This window comes from Micromys minutus (genome assembly GCF_963924665.1).
Source record: "Micromys minutus genome assembly, chromosome: 12".
NCBI lineage: Eukaryota > Metazoa > Chordata > Mammalia > Rodentia > Muridae > Micromys > Micromys minutus.
The window spans coordinates 58,805,317-58,830,062 of NC_137981.1; the positions used below are offsets into that span (position 1 = coordinate 58,805,317).

Consider the following 24,746-nt stretch of genomic DNA (forward strand, 5'->3'; position numbering starts at 1 on the left):
GAGATCAGCGAGGTACAGCGCTGCTGGGCGGTCAGGTGATGCTGCCCCGAGCGGCTCAACGGCGCCCGGTCGGCGCCCGGTGCCGTGGTCCTCAGCTAACGCGGAGACACACTCTGTTCTCCCCAATCTTCTCCGGGTTTCTGTCTTTGCTTTTAGTTCAATATGCGACTGATTCAGCCGTTTGTGGGCTAAGCTAGGTTTGGAGAGGGAAAGTGAGCTAGAAGGGGTTCTGAGGACGTAAAGTGCTTGCTTTACAGACTGCCCTTGTTTCCGTTTAAAGGGCCCAGTGACGTGGAGGTATTTAGACTGTACTCGGTAACTGGAAAACGGTCTCTGCTGCAATTGTATAAATCATTCCCTGTGCTGTTTCTGGCTTTTAAGTGTCTGAGTTTTTTTCTACATGATCTGAGAAAGTTCAGTTCACTTTTCGCTCCCCATAAATCAGAGACTATTTCAAAGCTTCCTGGAGACAGAGGAAAACAAACACAGTGAAAAGAGAGACTGCGTCCAGGCTAAGCCAGGATCTGAGGACAGGGTGTTAAAGACAGCGGCCATCCCAGCAGCCCTTCTCACTAGTCTCCACACTTCCAAGGTGTGGCGGAGGCAAACTACTTAAACACGTGGTCATAAAAGGCCACGAGAAGGACACGAACCTGCCATATGGTCACTTAAATGACTAGCTGGGCATGCAATGGGACCTCTGGTAGCCTGGCAGTGGCTCTTCTTAAAAGCAGAGTCAGCTATCAAATCTCCAAGGACAAGAGGCTGGCCAGTCAGCGTACCATCACCTCCCTCGATGTCCCGCACTGTTTTTATTATTTACACGCCCCTCTCAGGCTGTACCTTGCTGCCTCCCTCGATGTCCCGCACTGTTTTTATTATTTACACGCCCCTCTCAGGCTGTACCTTGCTGCCTCCCTCGATGTCCCGCACTGTTTTTATTATTTACACGCCCCTCTCAGGCTGTACCTTGCTGCCTCCGCAGCCTATCAGCCGTGCTGCATCATGGACGCATACGTCAGCAGCACCACGATTTCACGTTGAATCAGCTACAACAGCACACCTGGCACAAACAACTTCAGGAAGAAGGGGTTTATTCTGACTCACAGTCTGAGGGTGTGGTGGGGCGTGGTCGGGAAGCCACGGCAGCAGGAACATGAAGGGCTGGCAGCATCGCAGTCAGGAAGTAGAGGGAGATGAACTCTGGGGTTCAGGTCTTTTCTTTGTATTTAGTCCAGAACCTCAGCCCTTAGGATGGTACTCCCTACACTTAGGGTGGCTCTGTCCCCATAAACTCACCCACTCTAGAGATATGCCCAGAGGTTTATCTCCTAGGTCCTGTCACACTGGCAATACCAACTGCCTGTATATGATGCTCACATGGACAAGAAGACCTGACACACACACTTGACCCAGACCACGGGATGCTAGCTTTCTAGACGCCACATGACTCCTGCATTACATCATGCCTTCTTCCACCCTCTATGTCTGTAGTGGGTGCTCTGGATGACACTGTACCCCCACACTACTCCTTCAGGCTTGTTTTCAACATTAGAGCATGCCACCCTACGCTTGGGATGTTCTCGTCCCTCGTCTCCTTCTAAACTGTGGGTCAAACAAGAGACATCCCATTAAAACCATAAACATAAAAACGATGAGCATCTTTTTTAATTATTGTTTAAGCCTTATTTTCAAAGTTCAAGCAATCTGTACAAGTCTAGGACAGATGGAAACATGCAAACCTTAGAAAAGACAGCAAAAATATTATTTAGCCAGAACTAGTTTAAAGAGAGAGAGAGAGAGAGAGGGAGAGAGAGAGAGAGAGAGAGAGAGAGAAGAAAATAGATAAAAAATCAAACACATAAGTAGATGACAAGAGTGACGTCTAAGAACATTACAAGTCCACGTTGGTGTGGGAGGAGCAGACAGAACAGTGGGACAAACACAATTACACACAAACAGTATGCGAAGTCCTAACGAAGGAGACCTTTGCAAACGGGGAAACGGATATTAACAAACGTTAGGGAAACCAGAGTCAGCCCCAAATCTCAAAACTCACACCAACAGCTATTCCAATCAAGATCTGAGAGTAAACAAATAAAATCCTAAGAGCATCAGAACAAGATATGGACATACACTTTGTATGAAGTCTGGGCTGACTCCGCAGAGCTTCCAGAGGATCGAGTGTGACTCTCAAGTGTGACCTAATGTGATCCACATTAGGCTGCTCACAACTGCCTGTAACCCCAGCTACAGGAGTCAATTAGTCCTCTTCCTGGTCTCTGTGAGCACTGTGCTCACAGGGCGCTCACAGGGCACACACACACACACACACACACACACACACACATACACATATGTACACACACACCACATACACATGCATACATGCACACACATGCACACACATGCACCCACTCATGCAGACACACAAACAATAATAGTAACTAAAGTCTTGGTCCTTGTTTTTCAGACAGGGTTGTGAAATGCTAATAAGCATGTTGCAAGCATGCTAGAGACCATGAGAAAACTCTGGTGGCTCTTATCAAAACTAACAAGACAGAGAAAAATTTGATCCAACAAAATAAAGCTTTTCGAATATTAGGAGAATTATGAAAGAAGCTGACTCAATAAATATGAAAAATACTTATCAAAGAGTAAGATAGTAATGTTCCTATAAAAATCAGTAGGAACAAGATGATCAACCCAAATACGGGAAATCAAGAGCAGACAGACTCTTCTCACTTTCTCTATATGAAGACAGGAAAAGGTCACCAGGAAAGGTGTCCGTTTGACAGGTCATAAAAAGGTTGCAGGCAAAAAGCTGTAAGTTTGGTACTGTCAGAACTGAAGTGAATAATCAGGGCTATCAAGCAAAAAGCCTTGCATGAGGCCTGTGCCACGTGAACAAGCTGTGCTCACCTTTGTCCGGCTGTCCTTGTGAGTGCTCGCTAAAGTGGTTCGAGCACAAAGACATTTGTGCCACAGGGTCACCTGCAGGCCTTCTAGAAATTAAACGTGAGTTGGGACCAAGAGAATAAAGTTCTGGGGTGGCCTCTGGGCTGAAGTAAAGCACAAACCCCACAGGAAGGCAAGCCCTGGGAAACCACAGTCACTCCACTCCGTACACAACAGAACCACAGTGGGCCTGGCACATGTGTAAAGTGCGGCAGAACCGTCTGCAAGACCAATCTGAACCTCGGGTCTTAGCCACCTGGCTGCGGCAGCAAACTCACACAAACTGGGCAGCCTACGCAGTTAGGAGCGGGGAGACCAGGTTCAGGTCCTTAGCCTTCCCCCCAAATTCAAAAACCACATCTGTAAATCCCTATTTCCACTAGCCTCAAAAGTAGTCTGTGGATACTGAGAGTGGCGCCTCATTTCACCACAGGGGCTGCGAGTCAGGCCGTGTCAAAGCCAGACCGATAACATAACTGGCTCCCTGGGTACAGCCTGCCGAGGACAGCTCTACTCTCACACCCTACAGCCTGGGCCACAGCCTGTCCAGGACAGCTCTACTCTCACACTCTACAGCCTGGGCCACACACAGCCTGCCGAGGACAGCTCTACTCTCACTCTACAGCCTGGGCCACACACAGCCTGTCGAGGACAGCTCTACTCTCACACTACAACCTGGGCCACAGCCTGCCGAGGACAGCTCTACTCTCACACTACAGCCTGGGCCACACACAGCCTGCCGAGGACAGCTCTACTCTCACACTACAGCCTGGGCCACACACAGCCTGCCGAGGACAGCTCTACTCTCACACTACAGCCTGGGCCACACACAGCCTGCCGAGGACAGCTCTACTCTCACACTCTACAGCCTGGGCCACAGCCTGCCGAGGACAGCTCTACTCTCACACTACAGCCTGGGCCACACACAGCCTGCCGAGGACAGCTCTACTCTCACACTACAGCCTGGGCCACAGCCTGCCGAGGACAGCTCTACTCTCACACTCTACAGTGGCAACGGGGGCACAGATGGTACGGCAGCTCTCAGGGCCACTACCAAGGTAGCAGTCTGTATCACTTCTGTTCACACATCTCCACTGGGACAGTCACACGGCCACCGTTTCCAGGGACCCCACGCTAGAGGGAGGCGCGTGGCGCTGTCCCAAGAGGCCTAAGGGCAGCCTTGGTGGCCACGGTGCACACATGAGAATCCACAGTTTTATTTATATTTCTTCGGCATGAATCCCTACTGGCTAGATGGGTATATAAGCTCTTCAGGCCGAACCTGTACACACATTTATGAACAGATACCCGGCCCAGTACAGCAAAGCTGGCGTTCAGTGACACTGACACACAAACGCAGCGGTCTGTGTTGTTCCAAGCTCATTCTGAGTGGTAGAAAAGTTGGACGATTTTCACGTTTGAATGACAATTATATAAGTGTATATTATGTACGAAATACACAGAGCCAACTCAGTAACAGGTAAATGACACAGGCTTGCCTTTCACCACTGGCCTATGCTTCACCATATCTGAGATGCTTCTGTTCGACTGTCTTTGTTCCGGGAAAGTAAACCAGTACAAGAGAAGCCCAGCCCAGTGCTACCGCATATTTCTGGACCAACACGGTCGGTGACACCTTGGGCCAGATACTCAATCCTCAGTTTGTGGGTTCCTGTAACACAGCTTCAGTTTGGGACACTCAGCACATACATGGCTCCTGTGACCGCCCCTTGCAAACTAAAAAACCCTCGTTTCTGTGCTTCCTTTCTGACTCCCAGTGTCAGAATGGGAAGGCCCAGGCCAGGCTCACCCCATTCCGTCCCATCCCTCCAACATCAGGTGGGCTCTCAACCATCATCGACAGGGGCCACCCACCGTCTTGAGCCGTTTCTCCCAGTATCACTGAGACAGGCCAGCCACCTGGCTGGTCTCTGAGTGTCAAGCATCCCACTTTCCAACCTCTTCTCTATTTCCTTGTCTTCTGCCAAGCTCTCGAAAATCCAGTCACTGGCAAAACCAATCTATTTTCACTGGCCATCTTTGACTATTCCCTTAACCAGAGTCCACTGAAAATATGACAACCTTTCTAATGATGGCTTCCTTCTCCCAAGCCCTGCCTGTGTGTCACAGGTCTGGAGAGATGGAGGCAGGCCTTTGTGTTCCAGATCACCCTGCTTTGCTCCTTGGACCACTGCCCAGCTCTCACTTCCCCAACCGTGGACCGAAACGTCCTGCAACAAGCATCTCAGCTCACCATCAGTTACCCTGACCCTTGACCTCCCATGAGTCTGTGTTCTCAATACTCCCTAGAGTCCTCACACCTCAACACAATCCTTTATCCCCCATCACCACTGCCAAGTGGTCCCTTTCTCTCATGTCCCCGCCCAGCTTGCAGTCTCCCATTGGAGTCTGTCAGATGATAGACAACCAAGTGGTCTGCAAACGCTCGGAGAATTACCAAATACAAACCACGCCGGGATGACGCCCAGCCTCTAGAAAGGCTGGAATGAGGCAAGCTGGCAATACTGAGTACTGTGAAGGATGCAGAACAGATATGTGTCTCAGCACTGCTGGAGGCAAGGGCCTCGCCACAACCACTTCGCAACGACGTTGGCCAACAGCAGAAACACGCTTATGCTCACCAGAAGACATAAGAGAGTATCCGTGAGAACCTGCTCGCTGCTCTACCACACGCCATTTCTGGCATGGTTATTTTATTACTGATAAGCATCTGAACATTTCATAACTTACTGTGCCCTGCTGCATGAAGCCCGGGTGAGTGGACCCTGCACAAAGCCCAGCTTAGGAGGGGCAGGCTGAGGTGGTCTGTGAGGAGAGGTGTCTCTGCTGCCCTCTGTGCACCCACTCGCTGGGGCAGTCAGTGCATTGTCACCTCCCTGGGAGGAAAGGAAGGACAGTGGAAGGAGCCACAAGAGCTGCAGGGCTGCGGGCTTCGTGCTGGGCACACACAACTGCCACTCTCAGCTGAGCTGCTCCTAGGTAGAGCGCTAAGCATCTGAAGAAACTCTTCACACTGTGGAGCTGTTCACAGCTTATGAACGCTTAATCAAAATGCCATTAAAATGCCCACTCAGAAAAAAATGCCCACTCAGAAAAAAATGCCCACTCAGAAAAAAATGCCCACTCAGTAGCAGCCCCCTTAAGAATCCAGGCAGGCAGCTTAGAGGAAGGCCCAGAGGTCCTCAGGTACTTCCAGGAGCCCTGCGTGTCCTGAGCTCTAGAGGACCTGTGCTGGGTATGTCCCCTGTGGCTGACACTGTGACTGACCTTGGTCACTGAAATAAAAGATGCTAAGAATAAAAACACATGAGCATCGCTCAAAGCACAAAGCTCTTATATTCTGGGGGCAGTTCATTATATGCAAGCTGCAGCACTATCACAGAAACCAAGGATAGATAGCATGAATGCCGGCGACCTGGCTCAAAACACTGCGCTAAGAACAACCCAGACGGCCCATGGTTAAAAGGGTGACTAGAGCTCCGTTCTCCCAGAAGCCGTAGCCAGAGCGGGTTTTAGAAAATGAGTCAGTCGTGAGATTGGCGCTCCAGTTTACAGCACGTGTGTGTTTTAGTTACGAAGCCATAGTAGATCTAGCATGTCAGGCAAGGTAAACAAGTTCTCAGTTGTTTACGTAGCCAAAGAGGAAAGGAATTTAACACACCATTAACCACTTAGGTGTCTCCAGATACACAGCAGACTGCTCTACACTAAAGATAAACGAAAGCAAAGATAAGTGAGCACGGCTTTCTTACATCTACCATTTGCTTAGCAACATTCAATATTCAAAGATAGTTCTACCAAAGCAAGACCTTTACCTCACTGAGATTTGCCATTTTCGGGGGGGGGGGGGGGTGTGTGTGTGTGTGCAGAAACAAAGGGATGGGAGGGGACCGAACTGTCCCAAGAAAATGCTTTACTGCAGAATCTAAATTGACTACTTCCAAGGGAAGAGTAAATATTTAACGTCATTGGAGTACTTCTCTTATAGGTGTGTGTGTGTGTGTGTGTGTGTGTGTGTGTGTCTGACTGTATTTGTATATGTGTGTGCACATAAATACATGCACATTCATCTATCGAGAGACAGACAGACAGACAGACAGAGAGACAGAGGAGGAGAAAGAAAGTCATTCTGAGCCCAGGTTGGCTTTACAATCCTAGCAATGCTCCTGCCTCAGCAGTCCAAATACTAGGCTTACAGGTGTGAGGCACCACACACATGTAAAGAGTCCCAGTAAATCTTAAGAATCATGAGCAAGTGTGAGGTGCAAGCAGCAGAGTGGAAAGCAGGCTTCAGACGTCCCCAGGAAGACCCTGGGTATTCAGGGTTTCTTTCACCAGCCTTATTTTTAAAAATCATTAAAAAATATATATATTCCTTCAAAAGAGCTTTAGTAACTGTTCATTATAGTCACCTTTCATCCATAATTTTAGAATGACAACAACTAGAGAAGCTCGTCACTGACCGGGACAATGGGCAGCAAGGCCAGCCCATATTGATACTGGACTGAGCAGTGAAGCAAGGCTCAGGCGAGGCTTAGGGACAGCGCTCACCGACACGTGGGTGGCCTGGGTTCTATCCCCAGCACCATTAAATCCATTCTATCGTTTGTGGAATTCCCTGTGAAAAGCTTTATATATTTAGAACTAAAAATTGAAGATAATTTTAATATGCTTTAATACAAAATACCCATTTGCATTTAGTTCTCTTCACACAAATAATTCAACAAAAAGCTCTTAAAAACTATCAAGTGAACAGGAGAAAAAGATCTCATAGTGGGTTATTGTGGTGCATGTCTGTTAAGCCCCACACTGGGGAAGCTGAGGCAAGACTGTGTCCCGGGCTAGCCTCGGCTATGTCAAAACCATCTCCACAAGCCCTTCGCTCTCCAGGACCAGACGGGCTACGGGATGAGACTTGGGTACACACATCCGGAGTCTACGTAGCAGCTACACAGCACGGCTCAGCACTCTGGCATGCCACCTCCCAACTGGCAAGTAAGCAGCTGCTTCCCCTGGGCACACAACCATGGCCACAGAAACGTCAGTTTGGGAATCTGTTTTCCAGGTCAAGCAGTTCCAACGTGGGAAGCCTTCAGGTCATACACAACCGTATGGTGAGCCTTCATTTGTTATGTTCTCTGTGGGAATCACAGACCACATGCAAAGCAAGCACTCTATAAACAACATTCAAGCCACCATCTAGTCAGTGTAACCCTAGCACAACAAAGAGCAGTGTTGGGCTTTCAGGAGCAGAAGTAGAAAGGAAAATGGCATGTCTGATGTTAGGGGGTTTTGCTGATATTGAGAAATGGCTGTCCCCAGGAAAAGGTCATGTCCAATCATGCAGGCTGGGCTGGCGTTCCTCTGAGGACCACTCCTGCACACCAGAGGTGCTATCGCTCATCCTCTGCCCCCGTCTTCCTAACACAATCGCCCACAGATTCTCGGAGATCTCTAGGTAGTAACACCCCAATCCACAGAGCTGGAGTCTTGACCTAGGTCCTGGGGTACACATATGGTGACAGGCTACAGTCACGTGACATCACACTTGCCACATGCCTACTCTCTACAAAGTAGCCGTTCCCCGTTCATGTCAGTGAGAGCTGGGCCAGGCTCTGGGGATATTCTCCTTCCTGTTCTGCAAACCTCCCTTTTCCTGTTGCTTCATTTCAGTTCAACTCAGGGACACTTGCTGGCACAGCAGAGGGAGTCTGGGCCACTTTTGCTTGAAAAAGATGTGAAAACCTATAGCCACTTCTTGCAAACCAGAGAAGCACCTCCTTTTTTTTTTTTTTTTTTTTAAAGAAATACTGCTAGTCCCAGAAGAGCTGTGCCAGAAGCCATGCCTTACCATCTATGACACAACAAAGCAGTACCCACACACCTGCCCACTCGGGAGCCGTGTGTTCACGGTCTGCACCAGAAAACACTCGCTAGGCTGGCGGAGAGAGACGGAAGGTACAGTCTCTCCCAGTCTCTCCTAGACCTGATGTCCCTCATTAACTTCAGAACCAGTGCGAAGACAGACACACAAGCCTAGTCGGTGTGGTGGTTGGCACACAGGTAATCTCTGTGCTTCAGTGGCTGAGGCAGGGGTGTGTGAGCCCCAGGAGAGCCCGGATAGCGTACGGACCTTGTCTCAAAACACAACAGCAATAAAGTTACAGATCTAGAATACCAGAAAAGCAAAAATCATAACGCTGAATACATTCTAGATTAAAATGGAAGAAATGTGCAATCCCTTTGAAAGAAAGCTTCTTAGGAGAGGACTGAGTCACTAAAAATAAGTAACAAGGGCTGGAGAGATGACTCGGTCAGGAGTGTGCGCGGCCCTTGTGGAGGGCTGCTGGGCCTCTGCCCTCAGCACCCACCATGGGCTGTGACATCTCCTCCTTCCTCCAGCTCCAGGGGAATCTGAAACCCTCTTCCAGACCCTGAGGGCCCATTATTACTCACATGTGTCTCACCACATACACATACAATATTCAAATAGAAATATATTTTTAAAAAGCAATAAAACTCCATCCATAGACAGATGGAATACAACAGAAAATCAGCTTGTGTGTGGGACTATGATGTAAAAATCACACTATAACTAGCTGAACTGACTTCTTGATTCCCAGCATCAAAAAAGTGCTATGGAAAAACAAGTCAAGTGCAACTGGCTTTTTCTATTTATGAAGTGCTTTAGTGCTCAACATGAATATTAATGAGATGCTGTTGCAATAAGGCTACCACTAGACTTACTCTCGGAGTCAGGCCCCATATTTCACAGGGAACAAAGACAGAGTAATGTAAACAGTTACAGTAACGTGAGTTCAGTTTTCCAAAGCATGTCATACCAAGGGGTAGCTAGCTAGACAACGGTCTGCAAAATCCTCCCTGGCTAGTGGACCTGTTTTTCTGTGCGCTGTAGCTTCCGGAGGGTCTCATGGGAGAGACTTGGGCTTTGAAGCTGGTGACCCCACACTGCATCTCCCAATTATGGCTGAGACTTTACTCCCAAGAAGAGTAACCAGCCCCCATAAGGAGCATTCCTAAGACACATCTGTAACCATTGCCTAAAAAAAGAAAGTATTCAGACACTTTGTATAGATTCTGTAACAGATACTTTGTATAGATTCTGTAACAGACACTCTGTATAGATTCTGTAACAGACACTCTGTATAGATTCTGTAACAGACACTCTGTATAGATTCTGTAACAGACACTCTGTATAGATTCTGTAACAGATACTCTGTATAGATTCTGTAACAGATACTCTGTATAGATTCTGTAACAGATACGCTGTATAGATTCTGTAACAGACACTCTGTATAGATTCTGTAACAGACACTCTGTATAGATTCTGTAACAGATACTCTGTATAGATTCTGTAACAGACACTCTGTATAGATTCTGTAACAGATACTCTGTATAGATTCTGTAACAGACACTTTGTATAGATTCTGTAACAGATACTCTGTATAGATTCTGTAACAGACGCTCTGTATAGATTCTGTAACAGACGCTCTGTATAGATTCTGTAACAGACACTCTGTATAGATTCTGTAACAGACACTCTATAGATTCTGTAACAGACACTCTGTATAGATTCTGTAACAGACACTCTGTATAGATTCTGTAACAGACACTCTGTATAGATTCTGTAACAGATACTTTGTATAGATTCTGTAACAGATACTCTGTATAGATTCTGTAACAGATACTTTGTATAGATTCTGTAACAGATACTTTGTATAGATTCTGTAATAGACACTTTGTATAGATTCTGTAACAGCCACTTTGTATAGATTCTGTAACAGATACTTTGTATAGATTCTGTAACACTTTGTATAGATTCTGTAACAGATACTTTGTATAGATTCTGTAACAGACACTTTGTATAGATTCTGTAAGCCCCACGAATACTCACTAGGTTATCATTCAACTTTTATTCTTTATGGAATGAAACTATCTGAAACAAACATCCTGGGAATAAGCTGGTGGAAAATACTATGAAGTCACCATGACACTGTCTTCTAGCCAATATGGCCGCTACACCATGGATTCTGTCTCCTTTGCTTTGGCTCAGCGCCCGACCTGCACATCTGGCCCAGCCCTAGCACTCACATCTGCTTCTGCACCGTCCCGTTCAGGCCACTATCAGTTTTGCTATGGCACAGGGTGCCCTGGATGGGTCTCTCAAAACATATTCTTAACCTTTACCCAATACAGTGGAACCAAAGTCACCTTCCAGTAATTTTGAAGGTTTTCTAAATAGCAAGAATACATTTTGATTAATAAAGTGGAATGATCAACTCACCAGCAACATAGCCATCCACTGACTTAAGCCACAAATACCACTGTAATATATACAGTCCCCTTCCTGAGCCAGGGTAGTGTGCAAGCTGCACTGTGTGTGACTCCCTCGCTTTCGGTGGTGGTTTGAATATAAATGACCCTCAGAGACTCATGTGTTTGAATGCTTGGCTGGTAGGAAGGAGCACTAATAGGAGGTGTGGCCTTGTTAGAGGAGGTGTGGCTTTGTTGGGGGAAGTGTGTCACTGTGGGGTTGGGCTTCAGGTCTCATATGCTCAAGCTATCCCCAAAGTAGAACAAAGTCTCTTTGTTCAAGATGTAGAACTCTCAGCTCCTCCTGCACCATGTCAGCCTGCACATTGCCATGCTTCCCACCATGACGATAATGGACTGAACCTCTGAACCTGTAAGCCAGCTCCAATGAAATGCTTTCCTCTATAAGAGTTGCCGTGGTCGTGGTGTCTCTTCACAGCCATGAAAACCCTGACTGAGCCTCTTGGTCCTGGTGTCCCCTCACAGCAGCAGAACCCTAGCTGGGACAGTTTCCCTCACAGCCTTCCTGAGTTTGTCCTCTTCTGAGATGCTCGGGTTTTCCATGGCTATAACTCTGCATGGAAGCTCTACTTAGTTTGACTTACTTGACTGAAGCGTATGCCTGCTGGGTTCAGTCACTCTGTCCCTCAGTTTCTCCTGTATAGTGCTTTGCATTTCCCTGCTGACAATACCTGGGCTTTAGAATCTTCTCCACCCCACTCCTCGGCATGTTCTCTACATCGCATGGGGGGAGGAATGTCGACCACAGGAGTGCCTCATCCAGTGTTAGCAGAGAATGCCAAAGCTCTCTTCACAATGGCGGACACACCCTGCACTCCTGCCCACAGTGTCACAGTCCTGGGAAGACAAGGCCTCCCCAGCTCGATACTGTCGGGACACTGGAACTGACGGGAAACAGTAACGGGAGATGGTTGTACTTGGCTCTCCTTGGTCAATATGGGGGTCATTTCACGTGGTTTACTACATGCCTGTGTCTCATGCCCTTTCAAAGTCTTTCAAAAATAATCTTTTCTAGCACATCAAATTTCATGTGTTTTACTACAATTAAAAAAGGAAGGAGGGAAGGAAGAAGGAAGGAAAAAGGAAGCAGGTGCATGAAAGTATGTCTACTTCTACATCTTAGTTTTCCATTTTTATAAGAGTAGGCTGGCTTACGTCATATTAAACTTATTATTCTATCTTTCAGTTTAAATGCAGTTAATGTCAGTTGTCTGTTTTACATTCAATGCCCATGGGACCTGCATCTGCATTCATTACTTCCCACATTTGGGCTCCAACCTGCTTTATACTTCATGTACAGTATGCGACAGAGATGTGATTTTCGTGTGGCATGGGTGAAGTCTTATACCACAGAATTAATGAACTGACCAGAATCCAGGCGTGTTGAGTTCTGTGGTCACACCCCAGTCCTCCCAAGCAGGGTTGCAGTGTGAACTCCCACAGTCCTTGCTTGTTGTGCAGAGTGAACAGTGCTCAGCTACAGGCCCCGCCCCAGAGCTGCCCCAGCTGGTGAGGTGGCTCAGCTGATAAAGGTGCTTGCTGACAACCTACATTTGATCCCCAGGACCATGGGAAAGAGGACAACCAACTCCTGCAAGCTGCCCTCCTACTACCATGCACACCATGGCCACACGTGCATACACACACATACGTGCACAATGAATAAGTGTGTGTTTATAAACTAAACTCCCTGACTCTTCTGGACCGTCTCTCATCCTTATAACTGTGTACAGTTAGACTGTTAGACTCAAGCATGTAAGCACATAGAATTGTCTTAGAATGACGCCACCTGAGACATTTAGATAATGCGGGGAAAAATGTGATATCTTGTTGATAGTAAGCTTTAGGTAGATGTGTTTTTTAAACACTTTGACAGGACCTAGAACATGTAGTAAACCACATGAAATGTCCCCATATTGATCAAGGAATTCTGACTAAAACCATATCCCATTAAATCTTACAAGTCAGCTTTTATCATTCTCTGTAGAAAGATAGTACAGGCATTAAAAATATCATTCATATATATATAATATATACATATATATAATATATACATATATACACATACACACACACACACACATATAAACTCTCCAATAGAGTTAAAATTCTTTTCAGCTGGTCAGAACTATAGATGAAATTCATCATAATTAACATTGTGTGTGAAAACTATTGTTTATCCCTCTTTCGGTCCCAATACATCACTATCTAATCCTGGGGAGCACCTCAACAGGTCCCTCTGAGAAGAAAGTACTCACAAGATCAGGCTGGTTTGAGAAGGAAATGAGAGGAGAGGTCAGGCACCTCGGACTTGGAAGAGACAACCAGTGTCCTGCCCTCTGTCTGGTTCAGCAGGGCACTGAGTGAGAGAGGACACGCAGAATAGAGCACGGTCCACGGCACAAGGTCCGGCATGAAATGAATGTCAGCTCTCTGCAATGAATGCTAGGAGTCTCAAAACACATTTGTAATGTAAAACAAACTAAAAAGGATACTGACTAATCCTAGGTTCCTAGGCATGTGGGAAGCATTGAGAGACAAGAGAAATGCGCGGAGTAGGAGGCGCCTCACATCTGCCCTGGAAAACTTTAACACAAACGCCGGGACGTCAAGTCCTCCAAGAGGTACTGATGGTGAATTAGAGACAGGAACAAAAGCATTCACAGCACGGTGGATTAAAATGCAGACTCACGGTGTCAGGAACATAGGGTAAGCCATAAAACTGCTCCTGTGTTTCCATGAGGATGTCTGTGGTTGACTTCTTCAGGGGATGCTGGCCATGGTAGATTTGATCCAGGGCGGCATAAAAGACCTAGGCAGACAGAAACCTCTGTTTAGTTTTGGTAGTCCATCCTGTATTTAAGATGTGGTCAGTCAAAGATGTCGTAAGTGCACCGGAATGGCAGCTATGAACCACAGCTGAAAAGACTCACAAACATAAATATGTGTTATTTGAGACACCCTCTGAACCACATGTATAACCAGTCAAGAGCTTAGAGGGGGCTCTCTCAAGCTTCCCATGATAAAGGTTGCTGCTCAGTTCTGAACCTTATTCATTATTAAATTTGTGGCCACAAAACTGGAATTATGCAGCTATAAATATGTTTTTTAAAAATCAGAATCGCAGCTTGTGATCCCTGTATCGAACAAGTCTTGTTTGGTTTCTTCCTGGAGCCTGATCACCACCAGTGAGAGGTGTGAGGCTTTGTATGTAGAGCAGAAGGAACAGCAAAGGACGTTAAAGCATCCAGTGCAGTAGAACGCAGAAGGGGCAGCCCCCATGCAGTGGTTGTAGCAGATGTCAGATCCATATCGGAAAGAACAAAGGAATCAGCAGCAGCAGGGGAGCAGGGGAGAAGGACCCCTCGCCCAGGAGAGGAAGGTGGTCATGAAATAGAAGAAAGCACCAAAGGAAATCTGAACATAAACTCTGGACATCCGAGTGCTGGAGTGGTTAACACCGTGTGAATTTAGCTTGCAAGAGGTTTTCACCAGGACATCTAACCTGAGTGCTGGTAACGTGGTGTGAATTTACCTCGTAAGAAAGCTGAAGTGTTTTATTTAAAGAGACAGTTTGACATGCAATTACACCGCTGTGGCGAGTCTTTCTGGCTTAGAAATGGAATCTGCAGAGAATGCGCAGCTGCTGACTTAAAAGAAGTGAGGATTAGTTTGGATAAAAGAAAACATGTAAATGACCTCTGGCCCCTGCCTTCACCTACATATACAATTATGCTTGTGAATTATAAAGCTACACTAAGCCTTCCCTGGAAAAGTACAGACATTTTCTGAAGATAAACATTGTGTCCTCTAGCTGGTTATCTAAACACACAGCTAAATACAGCTCTCGTTCTGCAACGAGGCTAACAATGGATAAGGCTGACCCAGGCAAGCAGGGCTGTCAGAATACATGAGTGCGGACCAAGTCCCAGTCCTGACCTGACTGAAGAGGCCACCCTTGTCCTACCCTACAAACAAACACGCTTTTCTCTCACTACACCTTTTAGATTATGTAAATGTGGACTTTTAGAAGCACTGGGTTCCTAGTTTGGTGGCACTGTTTGCAGAGATTTGGGTGTGGCCGTGTTGGAAGGAGCTTTGAGAATTAGAGATGCCATGTCATTTCTACCTTGTTCCTTCTGCTTTGTGCTTGAAGTGCGGGCTGCCCACTTTCGCTGCCTGCTCCTAGCTGCTGTGGCCCTGCTGTGACCGCTCAGCAACTGTAAGCTAAAATGCTCTCGGTTCCTCGAGCTAGCCTTGACCATGGAGTGCACAGTAACAGGGCATTAAATAACACACTGCTCACAAGCAGTCCCACTCCTGAAGGCTACAAAAGTGCTCGTCCTGCTTGTTAAAGTGCACATAACAAAAGGAGTTCCCCAGTTTCTGACTGCCGGTACCGCCTTGGAACCGCTCTGCCTGCTCGTCTGACTGCACTTAGAAGCAGGGTTAGCACCCGTATTGTGGAACATGGCTCCCCTCCCTCAGGCTTATTCTTTTTGTTCCTGGTTTAGAATAAAAAGCATTGGAACAGTTGCTCAAAGAGAAAGCAAATCAAAAGGCTTCCAGGGGCATGCATGCAATCCCAGCACTGAAAGAATGAGGCAGGAAGATCACATTCAGGGCCATCATGGGCCATTCCTGAGATATCAAAATCAAAACAAAGTTATAAAATGCCTTTGTCTGGGTAATACTATTATTAAGAAAACTAAAATTATTTTTAATTGAATTCAGCATGACCACTGAATAACGCAAATCAAATGAAACTCCATGGTTATGGCTGTTAACCATCCTCACTAACCAAGTCAAGGACTGAAGCCAGGGCCTGTGCACTCTGGATATGACTACAGCCCCAGGTAGATACATACCAAGACACAACAAAACCCATTCATTGCTTCCTAGGGACTGGATTTAGTTTGGGGTTTGGGTTAGAGAAGTTTGAAAACCCAAAAGCAATTGGAGAACAGTGCGTCTGAAAGAGTTCAGGACCGTGATAGGGTGCTTCTGGGGTCAAAGGCCAGCGCACGGAACTGCTGGTTACTGTTGGATGCCCAACAGTCAGTACAAAGACCTGAACATCTATCTGGTAAAACACATCCTGATGGCTCATCAAATTGTCCTTGTCTTCATCTCGTAACCCAGGTAACTAAATACTATCCTAAAACTATTAATTACAGTTTACGCTTCACATGAAGGGCCAAAATTAAAAACAAAACAAAACCCAGAATGAGTAGCAATACTTATGGTCTGAGCCCTAACTTGGCTCTATCATCCTACTAGGTTTGATTTCCTGGACAAAATGAGAAATGACCGTATTTCATGTTTCACACGCACCTCATACAGAGAGTGTGAGAATTTCATGAGTCAATTCTGGCCAAGTTCTTTGAACTGAGATCAAGGGTGCTCAGAAGCACAATTATTGTAATAAGTGTGTAGCACTGGCAAGAATTTAAAGTTGTGTGTATATATGGGATAATGTCTGGGAAACATTAGCATGCGGCGCACACACATACCTGTAGCTGCATTTCTGCGGCTGCACAAACCTTCTTAGATTCACAGAGACGAGACACCATAGCTTTTGGCAGTGGCTTCATAAAACAAAAACAACATACACATCAGTAACCTGCTTAATAAGCCACTGCAACAAGTGTACTTCAGAGTCAGGAAATTTAAAAATAACATCACGTGGAAAAAAAGTGAATGGCAGATCTCATTATAGTGTAAAAATAACATCTGAATATTTCAGTTGACAAGATAACATGACGGAAGGCATTCCACTGATCTTAGGAAGGGCTGTCAAATAAGGGTTTGCACAAGGAAAAAAAAAAAAAAAAAAAAAAACGGAATTAGAGGGAGTGTCAGTATTGGCACTGATCTGTCAAATCTATTTAAGCCCCAGAGGGAATACTTCTGCTCCTTTGTTTCCAGCAAGTGTGTTCAAGTGCCCTCTTAACTTTCAAGTGCACACAGTAACTGACAAAGAACCTAAAAGATTAAAATGTCCAGATAAACGCTAATCCAGATTGCCAGACACGGTTAAACCGGACTGGTGCTCCCAAAACTCAGTGTGATGATAAACTTGAGGTTCTCACTTTCCCAACCTGGAAGAATCACAGGGCTCGAGATTAGTACGGCATCTGTGTTATTTATGGCTTTCTCTGTGACCTAATTAGACCTAATCCTATGACACGCTCTTGAAAAAAAAAAAAAAAAAAAAAAACTGAATAATGTTGAAGTGAGTAAGTTCTTCTTTATTGAAGAAAGCTGAAATCTGTTCTACAGAGAAACGCGTTATCTAAGAAAGCAGAGGCAGGTGAGTGGAGCTGAGCTAATGGAGTGTGGGCTCATTCACAGCTGCCACCATCTCCATCCCCAGAGCAGAGTCTGCCACAGGACTCCGAAAGGCTTTGCTGATAAGCGGTCCTTTCCTGTGACCCGGTTAAGGAGAAGAACCAGAGGAAGGAAGAACTGACTCGATTCCTAATGAAGAAAGAGATACTTCTGAGAATTCACAAAGACAGAGATGAAGGTGAAACCCCTTGTGCCCTTACATGCTTGGCCTCTAGGTGGCGGCACTGAACAGGAAGGTGGAGAAGCGTTTTAGGTGGGCGGAGCCTCGGTGGATCACTGGGGCAACCTTCAGCCTTTCTACCCCAGCCCCACTTGCAGCTTCCTGCTCCTGCTGCCACACCGTCCTCACCCTGGTGTTGTGCGGCTTCTCCTGCCTGGTGAAGCAATCACTGTCACCTGTGCTGTCATGGAGGGGTGGTCTGCAGCCTTAGACTCTGACATACAAGTCTCTAGGGCTCAGGAAGAGAGCGAATGTTAGCTGCCTCTCCAGCCGTGATGCTGGCTGCAACCTGCCAGGCTTTCTACACGGTTGGAGGGTGGGACAGTGTTCCGCAGGTAAAGCATTCCTGACAGGAAGGTGCACATGAAGACTCTTGCTCCGCTTCAGTGTGCATGACCAGACCGTGTGCATCGGTACCACAAGCCAGGCTCCGTGGCTTTAGCTAAGGGACGTTCCCTGGACAAGTATCTGCAGACAGCCTGCCCTTCCTCTGACTGCTACAGTCGTTGGTCAAGAAGAAAACAGAAATCTCAGCTCTCTGGGAACTTACACTCTATTCCATCCTGGTATTTAAAAAATTACAATTGAAGAACCAAACAGACAGCTTTATTATATCAGTTCCCCCAAGGCTCGGGGATCAAGCACAGGGCTTAACCCCCATTTCCTGTGATGTGAGCATTTGGCCTTTAAGTCTCCAACTGTACTGACCACGTCACTGCCGACACACAAATGCCACCCCTTTAGGCTCATTTATGAACTTCTGCACCTTAGTTCTATTAACAGCCATCGTGCTATAAATGAGCGAGCATTAGATGTCGATTACTTGAAGTACTTCAAAGTAAATGATAAAATACAGATTTTAAAAGGCAGTATGCTAAAGATACCAGCCCACTCCTCAAACACCCCATAAACTACTAGAGTAAGTTACTGGTGTTGTGAGCTGGAGGAGGCCAGGTCTCTCTTTTCTCAGATCAAGCTGACTGAACTTAGGGTCACATGTTGTTAGATATTATCCACTTGTAGAAGAATCTGCTTACTCAACATGCTTACTGTTTTCTTTTGCTTCAAAAAGGTCTCTGAGGCTGGGTGATTGATAAAGAAAGCAAAGTTATTGGGTTCCCACTTTCTTGGAAACTAGCAGTCTAAGGCTAGGTGGCCCTAATAATGAATCTCCTGGCAGATGGTGGGACATGTACAGAAGGGATCACATGGAGAGGGCACAGGCAGAAGGGATCACGTGGAGGGCACAGGCCTGCTCTCACAACGACCTACCCAACCAGCCACAGGAATTACTCAGGGTCCCTTAGGACCACGGCCATCTCTTCTAGGGTGGGTCTATGAAGGTTCCGTAACCCCAACACTGATACACTGGGGACCAACCTTTCAGGAAACAGCAGACAATCCAGCCAGAATCCACATTCAAGACTGGATCCTCACGGTCCCCTATCAGCACCCCTCGCGGTGCCTGGCCATCAAGGCCGCCAAATATTCTGTGTTCTGATTAGCTAGAATCTATAGCTAACAGTTTTAGCTTAGCAATATTTTTCCACCAAACTCCCCAACCTGGCACTGTGCCACATGCAAGCCCATGTTCTCCCACACTTGGCGATGATGTGGACAGAGTCCCTTCCCTACTGTAAAACTCCACTGCAGCTGGTCTCTGAAGAAATGCCTTGTTGGGTCTTTTTAGAGGTTTACACTTTTTTCTTCTGCCCTCAAGGATCACAACCCTGCTAAATGCATTGGATTGAGGTGACACTGAGCCGGTGGCAGCTGTGTCATTTGAAAATATGACCCACCATCATCAAAGTGTTCTGTTATCCAGTGACAAAGCCTTCCCTGCACAAGGTTTTGTTTTTGTTTTTAATTAATGTCCCAACAAGTTTCCCTGACAGTGTTATATATGGGAAAATGTCGACAGGAAAACGAGATGAGTCCAGAGCTGAAGGTAGGTAGGCACAGAAAAGCGTTTCTCCCAGGCCCTGCAGTTTTTCCACAATAGATGTATCTCTAATCAACCCAGCAGGCTAGACTGGAAGGAGAGAAACTCACAGGAGCCCCACAAGAAGACCAGACCTCTCCCTGGAGAACCCAGCAAGGCCTGAAGGCTAGAGTTACCCACCAAGTCAGACAAACAGGTCCAACAGCAAAATCTGACCTGGACAGAGTAAGAGCTGCGAAGTGGAGAACCTTCTTAAAACACTTACCACACTTTGTGAACGTGCAGAAACGGGAATGTATTTAAAGTGCATTTGGCCAGAACTCTTTGTTTGTTTTAAAACTAAAAATCTACAGTATTTAAAGTATTTTAATTTCTAACCACCTGGAAAATTCTGATCTTCAAAACATGCAGTGCCAACATTCTAGGTAACAGCTATAAATGTCTTCTTGGCACATATTTTATCTGAGATAACAAGTGCACTTATCACTTCTTTTGGAAAACTAAAAGAAAAGACAAAAATAGTAAAAAGTTAAATTCTAGGGACCAGGAAGACAGCTATGGAGACAAAAGCATCTGCTGCCAAATCTGAAAACCTGGCCTCGACCCCCTGACCTTGACCTCTGGATTACAGGAGAGACCTGACTCCTGCAGGCTGTCCCCCAACCTCTGTACAAGCACACACACATGCACACATTGAATCTTAAAAACGTGATAAAAGTTTCAAGTTTAAATGCCCCATGAGCAGTTTGCTGTGCTGCATGTTGCTTGAAGAAGTAGGTTAGACGGTGGAAGGGCCTGGGAGGAGTTGGGAGTGTAGGGTGTGTGAGTGTGATTAAAATGCACTGCATGCACATAGAAAATTCTCAAAACCTTAATAAAAACAACCTGACCTTTCATCTACCCTTTAAATTGTATAGTGGTAGATTCTAGGGAGATTTCTGTTCCTGGCCCAGGCTTTGAACTGGTACCCACTGACCTCCCAGGCTCCTGAGTGGCAGGAAAGGCAGCCATAGCAGGCCATCAGTACATTTGCTAATATTCTTTTGCTGGAGATTCCCAGTCATCCTGGCTTCAGAAGAAAGACCTGCTGCAGGGCTGTGCCTATTCCCAAAGAGTATTTGTGGTGGTTTGAATAGGTTTAGCCCCTATAGATTCATGTTTGAATGCTTTGGCTCACAGGGAGTGGCACTATTAGGAGGTGTGTCCTGGTTGGAGTGGGTGTGTCCTTGTTGGAGTGGGTGTGTCCTTATTGGAGGAAGTGTGTCACTGTGGGGGTAGCTTTGAGGTCTGCTATGCTCAAGCTACACCCAGTGTGGCGCACAGTCCCCTTCTGCTGTCTGCAGATTAAGATGTAGAACTCTCAGTTCCTTCTCCAGTACCATGCCTGCCTTCACGCTTCCTGCCATGATGACAATGGACTGAATCTCTGAACCTGTAAACCAGCCCCAATTAAATGTTTTCCTTTATAAGAGCTGTGGTGGTCATGGTGTCTGTTCACAGCAGTAAAACTCAAACTAAGACAGTTTCTGAGTCTTTTTTCCCCCCTCCAATCCTATCTACATTTTTAAAATATAAGTGCTTTAAGAACTAATTTGGAAATAAATCAATCAATTAGATGCACACCTCTACCAAGAAAATAAGATAATCTAACATATAAAACTCCTTAAGGAAAAAAATGTCATGTGCACAAGGTAGCACTCTGTTGACCCGCACAGTACTATATTCTGTACATAAACTTACTTTCTGCAGAATCCACTTCAGCCCCCTAGACCCACTTTGGAACTAATCTCTCCCAAACCAGCACTGACCCCTGTGGGAGCTATTTGTCTTGAACTGGTGGTTGACTACCCAGCCCAAATGCCCATGGTTTTGCCAGACATTCAACAGAAAGTCGTAGTTGGATATTTAATTAATTTAACCAAACATGTGCCTGATGGCTTCAACGTAAATTTCTGCAACTTCAGTCTTTGTGGTCCCGTCAGCTGTCCTGGTTGAAAGTGTCCTCACAAGCATGGGCAGTCCAGGGGCACCCGCTGTGCCCAAAGCAGAGCTCTGCGAGCTAGCTCTGTTCCCCATGCCCACTGACTCATGAGTTCCCCTCTTCAGTGTCAGACATAATTACAGCCCCAAAGGGGAAGAATTGTAGAACTTACCTACTTCCCTTTCAGGTCATGAATGTACTCTGGTTTACTGGGCAGCATTAAAGGCTTTAGTCTAAATATGAATGAGGATGAGAATTATCCAACGTCATGAAGCCCGGGGAAAGTAAAGACGGGCAATATGGCAGCATCTGAGGAAACACCTTGACCCTGTGCTCCATACTTCCCTACCTAGAAACGGCAAATAACAACACATATCTTCATATGTAACGGGATCCTTTGTATTTTTCTAGTTAGCCCACTATCTCCAGACTTTACAGTGTGCATAAATTATTAAATTTGACTAGCACAATATTTGAAGGTTTGGATCCATTACTTTTTGATTTCTAGATGTTTGGGTTTTTTTTTATCTTAATGAGCATGACAACTTTGGTGAGTGATGCTTTTATGCATCAATGATATGATCATCCAAATACAGACAGCAAAAGTACACAGAACCCAGGCATCCAGCCCACCCACCCACATGAGACTTACACCTCAGCTTTTGTTAGGAAAGATGTTAGCTGTCTGTTAAAGATCCAAACAATAGAATTAAAAGGCAAAGTCAACAGAGGTGGACAAAATCCCAGTCACAATGCTTATAAAACACACAATCTGCTACAGCACAGAGGGACTACTGCCAAAGCGAATCCACTAAAGGTTGACTTCCAGGAGACTGTGAATCAAACAAACAAAGGAAAACAAAGCAAAACTCAGCTACAGCTACATTTCTAAAAGGTCCTGAGCCAAAAGCAAAATGACAAAGGAACTAACAGTGTCAGAGCCAATTCATACTAAAACCATAGATACAAGCTGAGGCAGTGCATCATGGGATCTTAAGCAGACGGCATTGGCATTCACATCTAAATACGTATATTACGTAAGTTTAAATAATTAGATAAATGTCACCTTAAGAAACCAGGAAAGCCTTGAATCCCAGAACTTGGAAGACAGAGGCAAGTGGATCTCTATGAGTTCAAGGCCATCTTGGTGCTCACAGTGAGTTCAAGGCCAGTGAGGACTACGTAGTGAGACCTTATTTTTTAAGAATAAGAGGGTGGGACGATGAAGAGGAGGAGAAGCAGAGGAAGATGATGATGGTAGAAAAAGAAAACAGGGAAGTGGATAGAACAAGAAAGGAAGAAATTAATAATAAGAAAGAAAAAACATCAGTGAACAAAACCAAACAGAAGACTTGGTATTTGCTCTTTGAAAATCCTAATAAAAGAGATTAGTAAAGGAAAACATGAGAAAAACAATACTGAGTGGAAAGGAATGTAATTACAGAGGAAGCTGAAATGAAAGATAAAAGAATACTATAAATAACTATGCCCAAATTTAAGAACTTGGGTTACATTTCTAGAAAATTACAACTTACCAAGGCTTATTAAAAAGAAAGTCCAGTCCCAGAGTCCAACGACTACAAAAAAAAAAAAAAAAAAAGACAAAAAAACCAAAAAACCACTCGCTAAAAAATCTTCCTGCAGAGAAAGTAAACCATAAATGGCTTTAGAGATGAACTCTGACAAAACTCTATGAAACATGACTATAGGTTACTTAAGAACAAAAACAAAGGAACACTGTGGAGAACAGAAAAAGGAGGAACACACACCGTCTGACCAGCTCATTTATAAAACGGCCTCTACTCAATACCAGTGAATCAAAGCCATTAGCCAATCTCTCTCACCACCAAGAAGTCAGCTCTGTGTTAAAACAAAACAAAACAAAACAAATCCAAGATCAAAGTTGTTTAGCCCTAGAATTTAGAGGTGTCTTACTGCTAGTTCTTAACACTTATTATCAAGTTCCTCAAGAGATGTGGAAAAATCTGGTAGAACATGCCAATCAGTAATGATTAAATAATAATACTAAACAAAACTCTATGAGCTAAAAAATTAGAAGAAATGTGCTTTTCCTGGCATCTCTACCAACCCCATAATAAGCAACTGCCTTCACGATAAAACAGTAGAAACATTTCTTTAAAACCCAAGCTGAATAAAAACAAACAAAAGCATCAGTCAGGATTAAGACACATCACATTCAAATGCAGCGTCTATTCAAGACACAAACAAAACTCTGGGGACTGGAGAGAGGACAAGGTATTCTCAGCAGCCCAAGTCTCCAGGCAGGTTCCTTGAACGGAGGCCTGCCCAAGGTCACTGAGGATACTTGAAGCAGTATAAAGGTGCAGCTTTTAGAAATAAGTCTGGAAAACGGGAATCATGGCCTTAGAAAGAAAACATTTAAACTTTAGTCCAAGACTTTTAAGAAACCTGATAAATGGTGAGCTATGCCCTAGTCATGAATCTGAAGACTCAATCCTGACATTGGCATATGTACAGATATGCTGTGTACACATAGACATACAGAATTCTTACTCTTAAAAAAAATAAGTAATTTGCTTCTAAAATGGCTAGGAAACCACACAAGCACCCAAGAGCAGACTGGACAGAAGCTATCTGGTCTACCTAACAGTTTGGATACTTCAATTCAGTTAGAAAACTATTCTAAATCTGATTAAAAATCTATTCTGAAAGGTAGGGTAGAGATAGCACCTTAGAACAAAAGAAACCCTAGCCCTAACCAATTAAAAAAAAAAAAAAAAAAAAAAAAAAAACCTTGCCCAGAGCCTGGTGTGAAAAGATCACAATCCCAAGCTGGGATGGAGTGTCCTGCCACTTAGGAACCATACCAAGGGCAGTGAGACCACAAGAGGAAGACTGAGCACACCTCATTTTCTAGGAAGGTGTTCTGGGCTTTC

General features: G+C 45.4%; 1 protein-coding gene across 1 annotated transcript in view; it reads right to left on the minus strand.

Annotated features, from left to right (window-relative positions):
- MIPEP (mitochondrial intermediate peptidase) overlaps positions 1 to 24,746 on the minus strand; it is a 92,879-nt gene that overhangs the window by 32,482 nt on the left and 35,651 nt on the right. The window contains exons 15-16 of the mRNA XM_080926211.1: positions 16,848 to 16,922; positions 14,027 to 14,146 (exon numbers count right to left, since the gene is read on the minus strand). Of these exons, the coding sequence (XP_080782337.1) occupies positions 14,027 to 14,146; positions 16,848 to 16,922 (195 nt within the window). The remainder of the gene's footprint in view (positions 1 to 14,026; positions 14,147 to 16,847; positions 16,923 to 24,746) is intronic.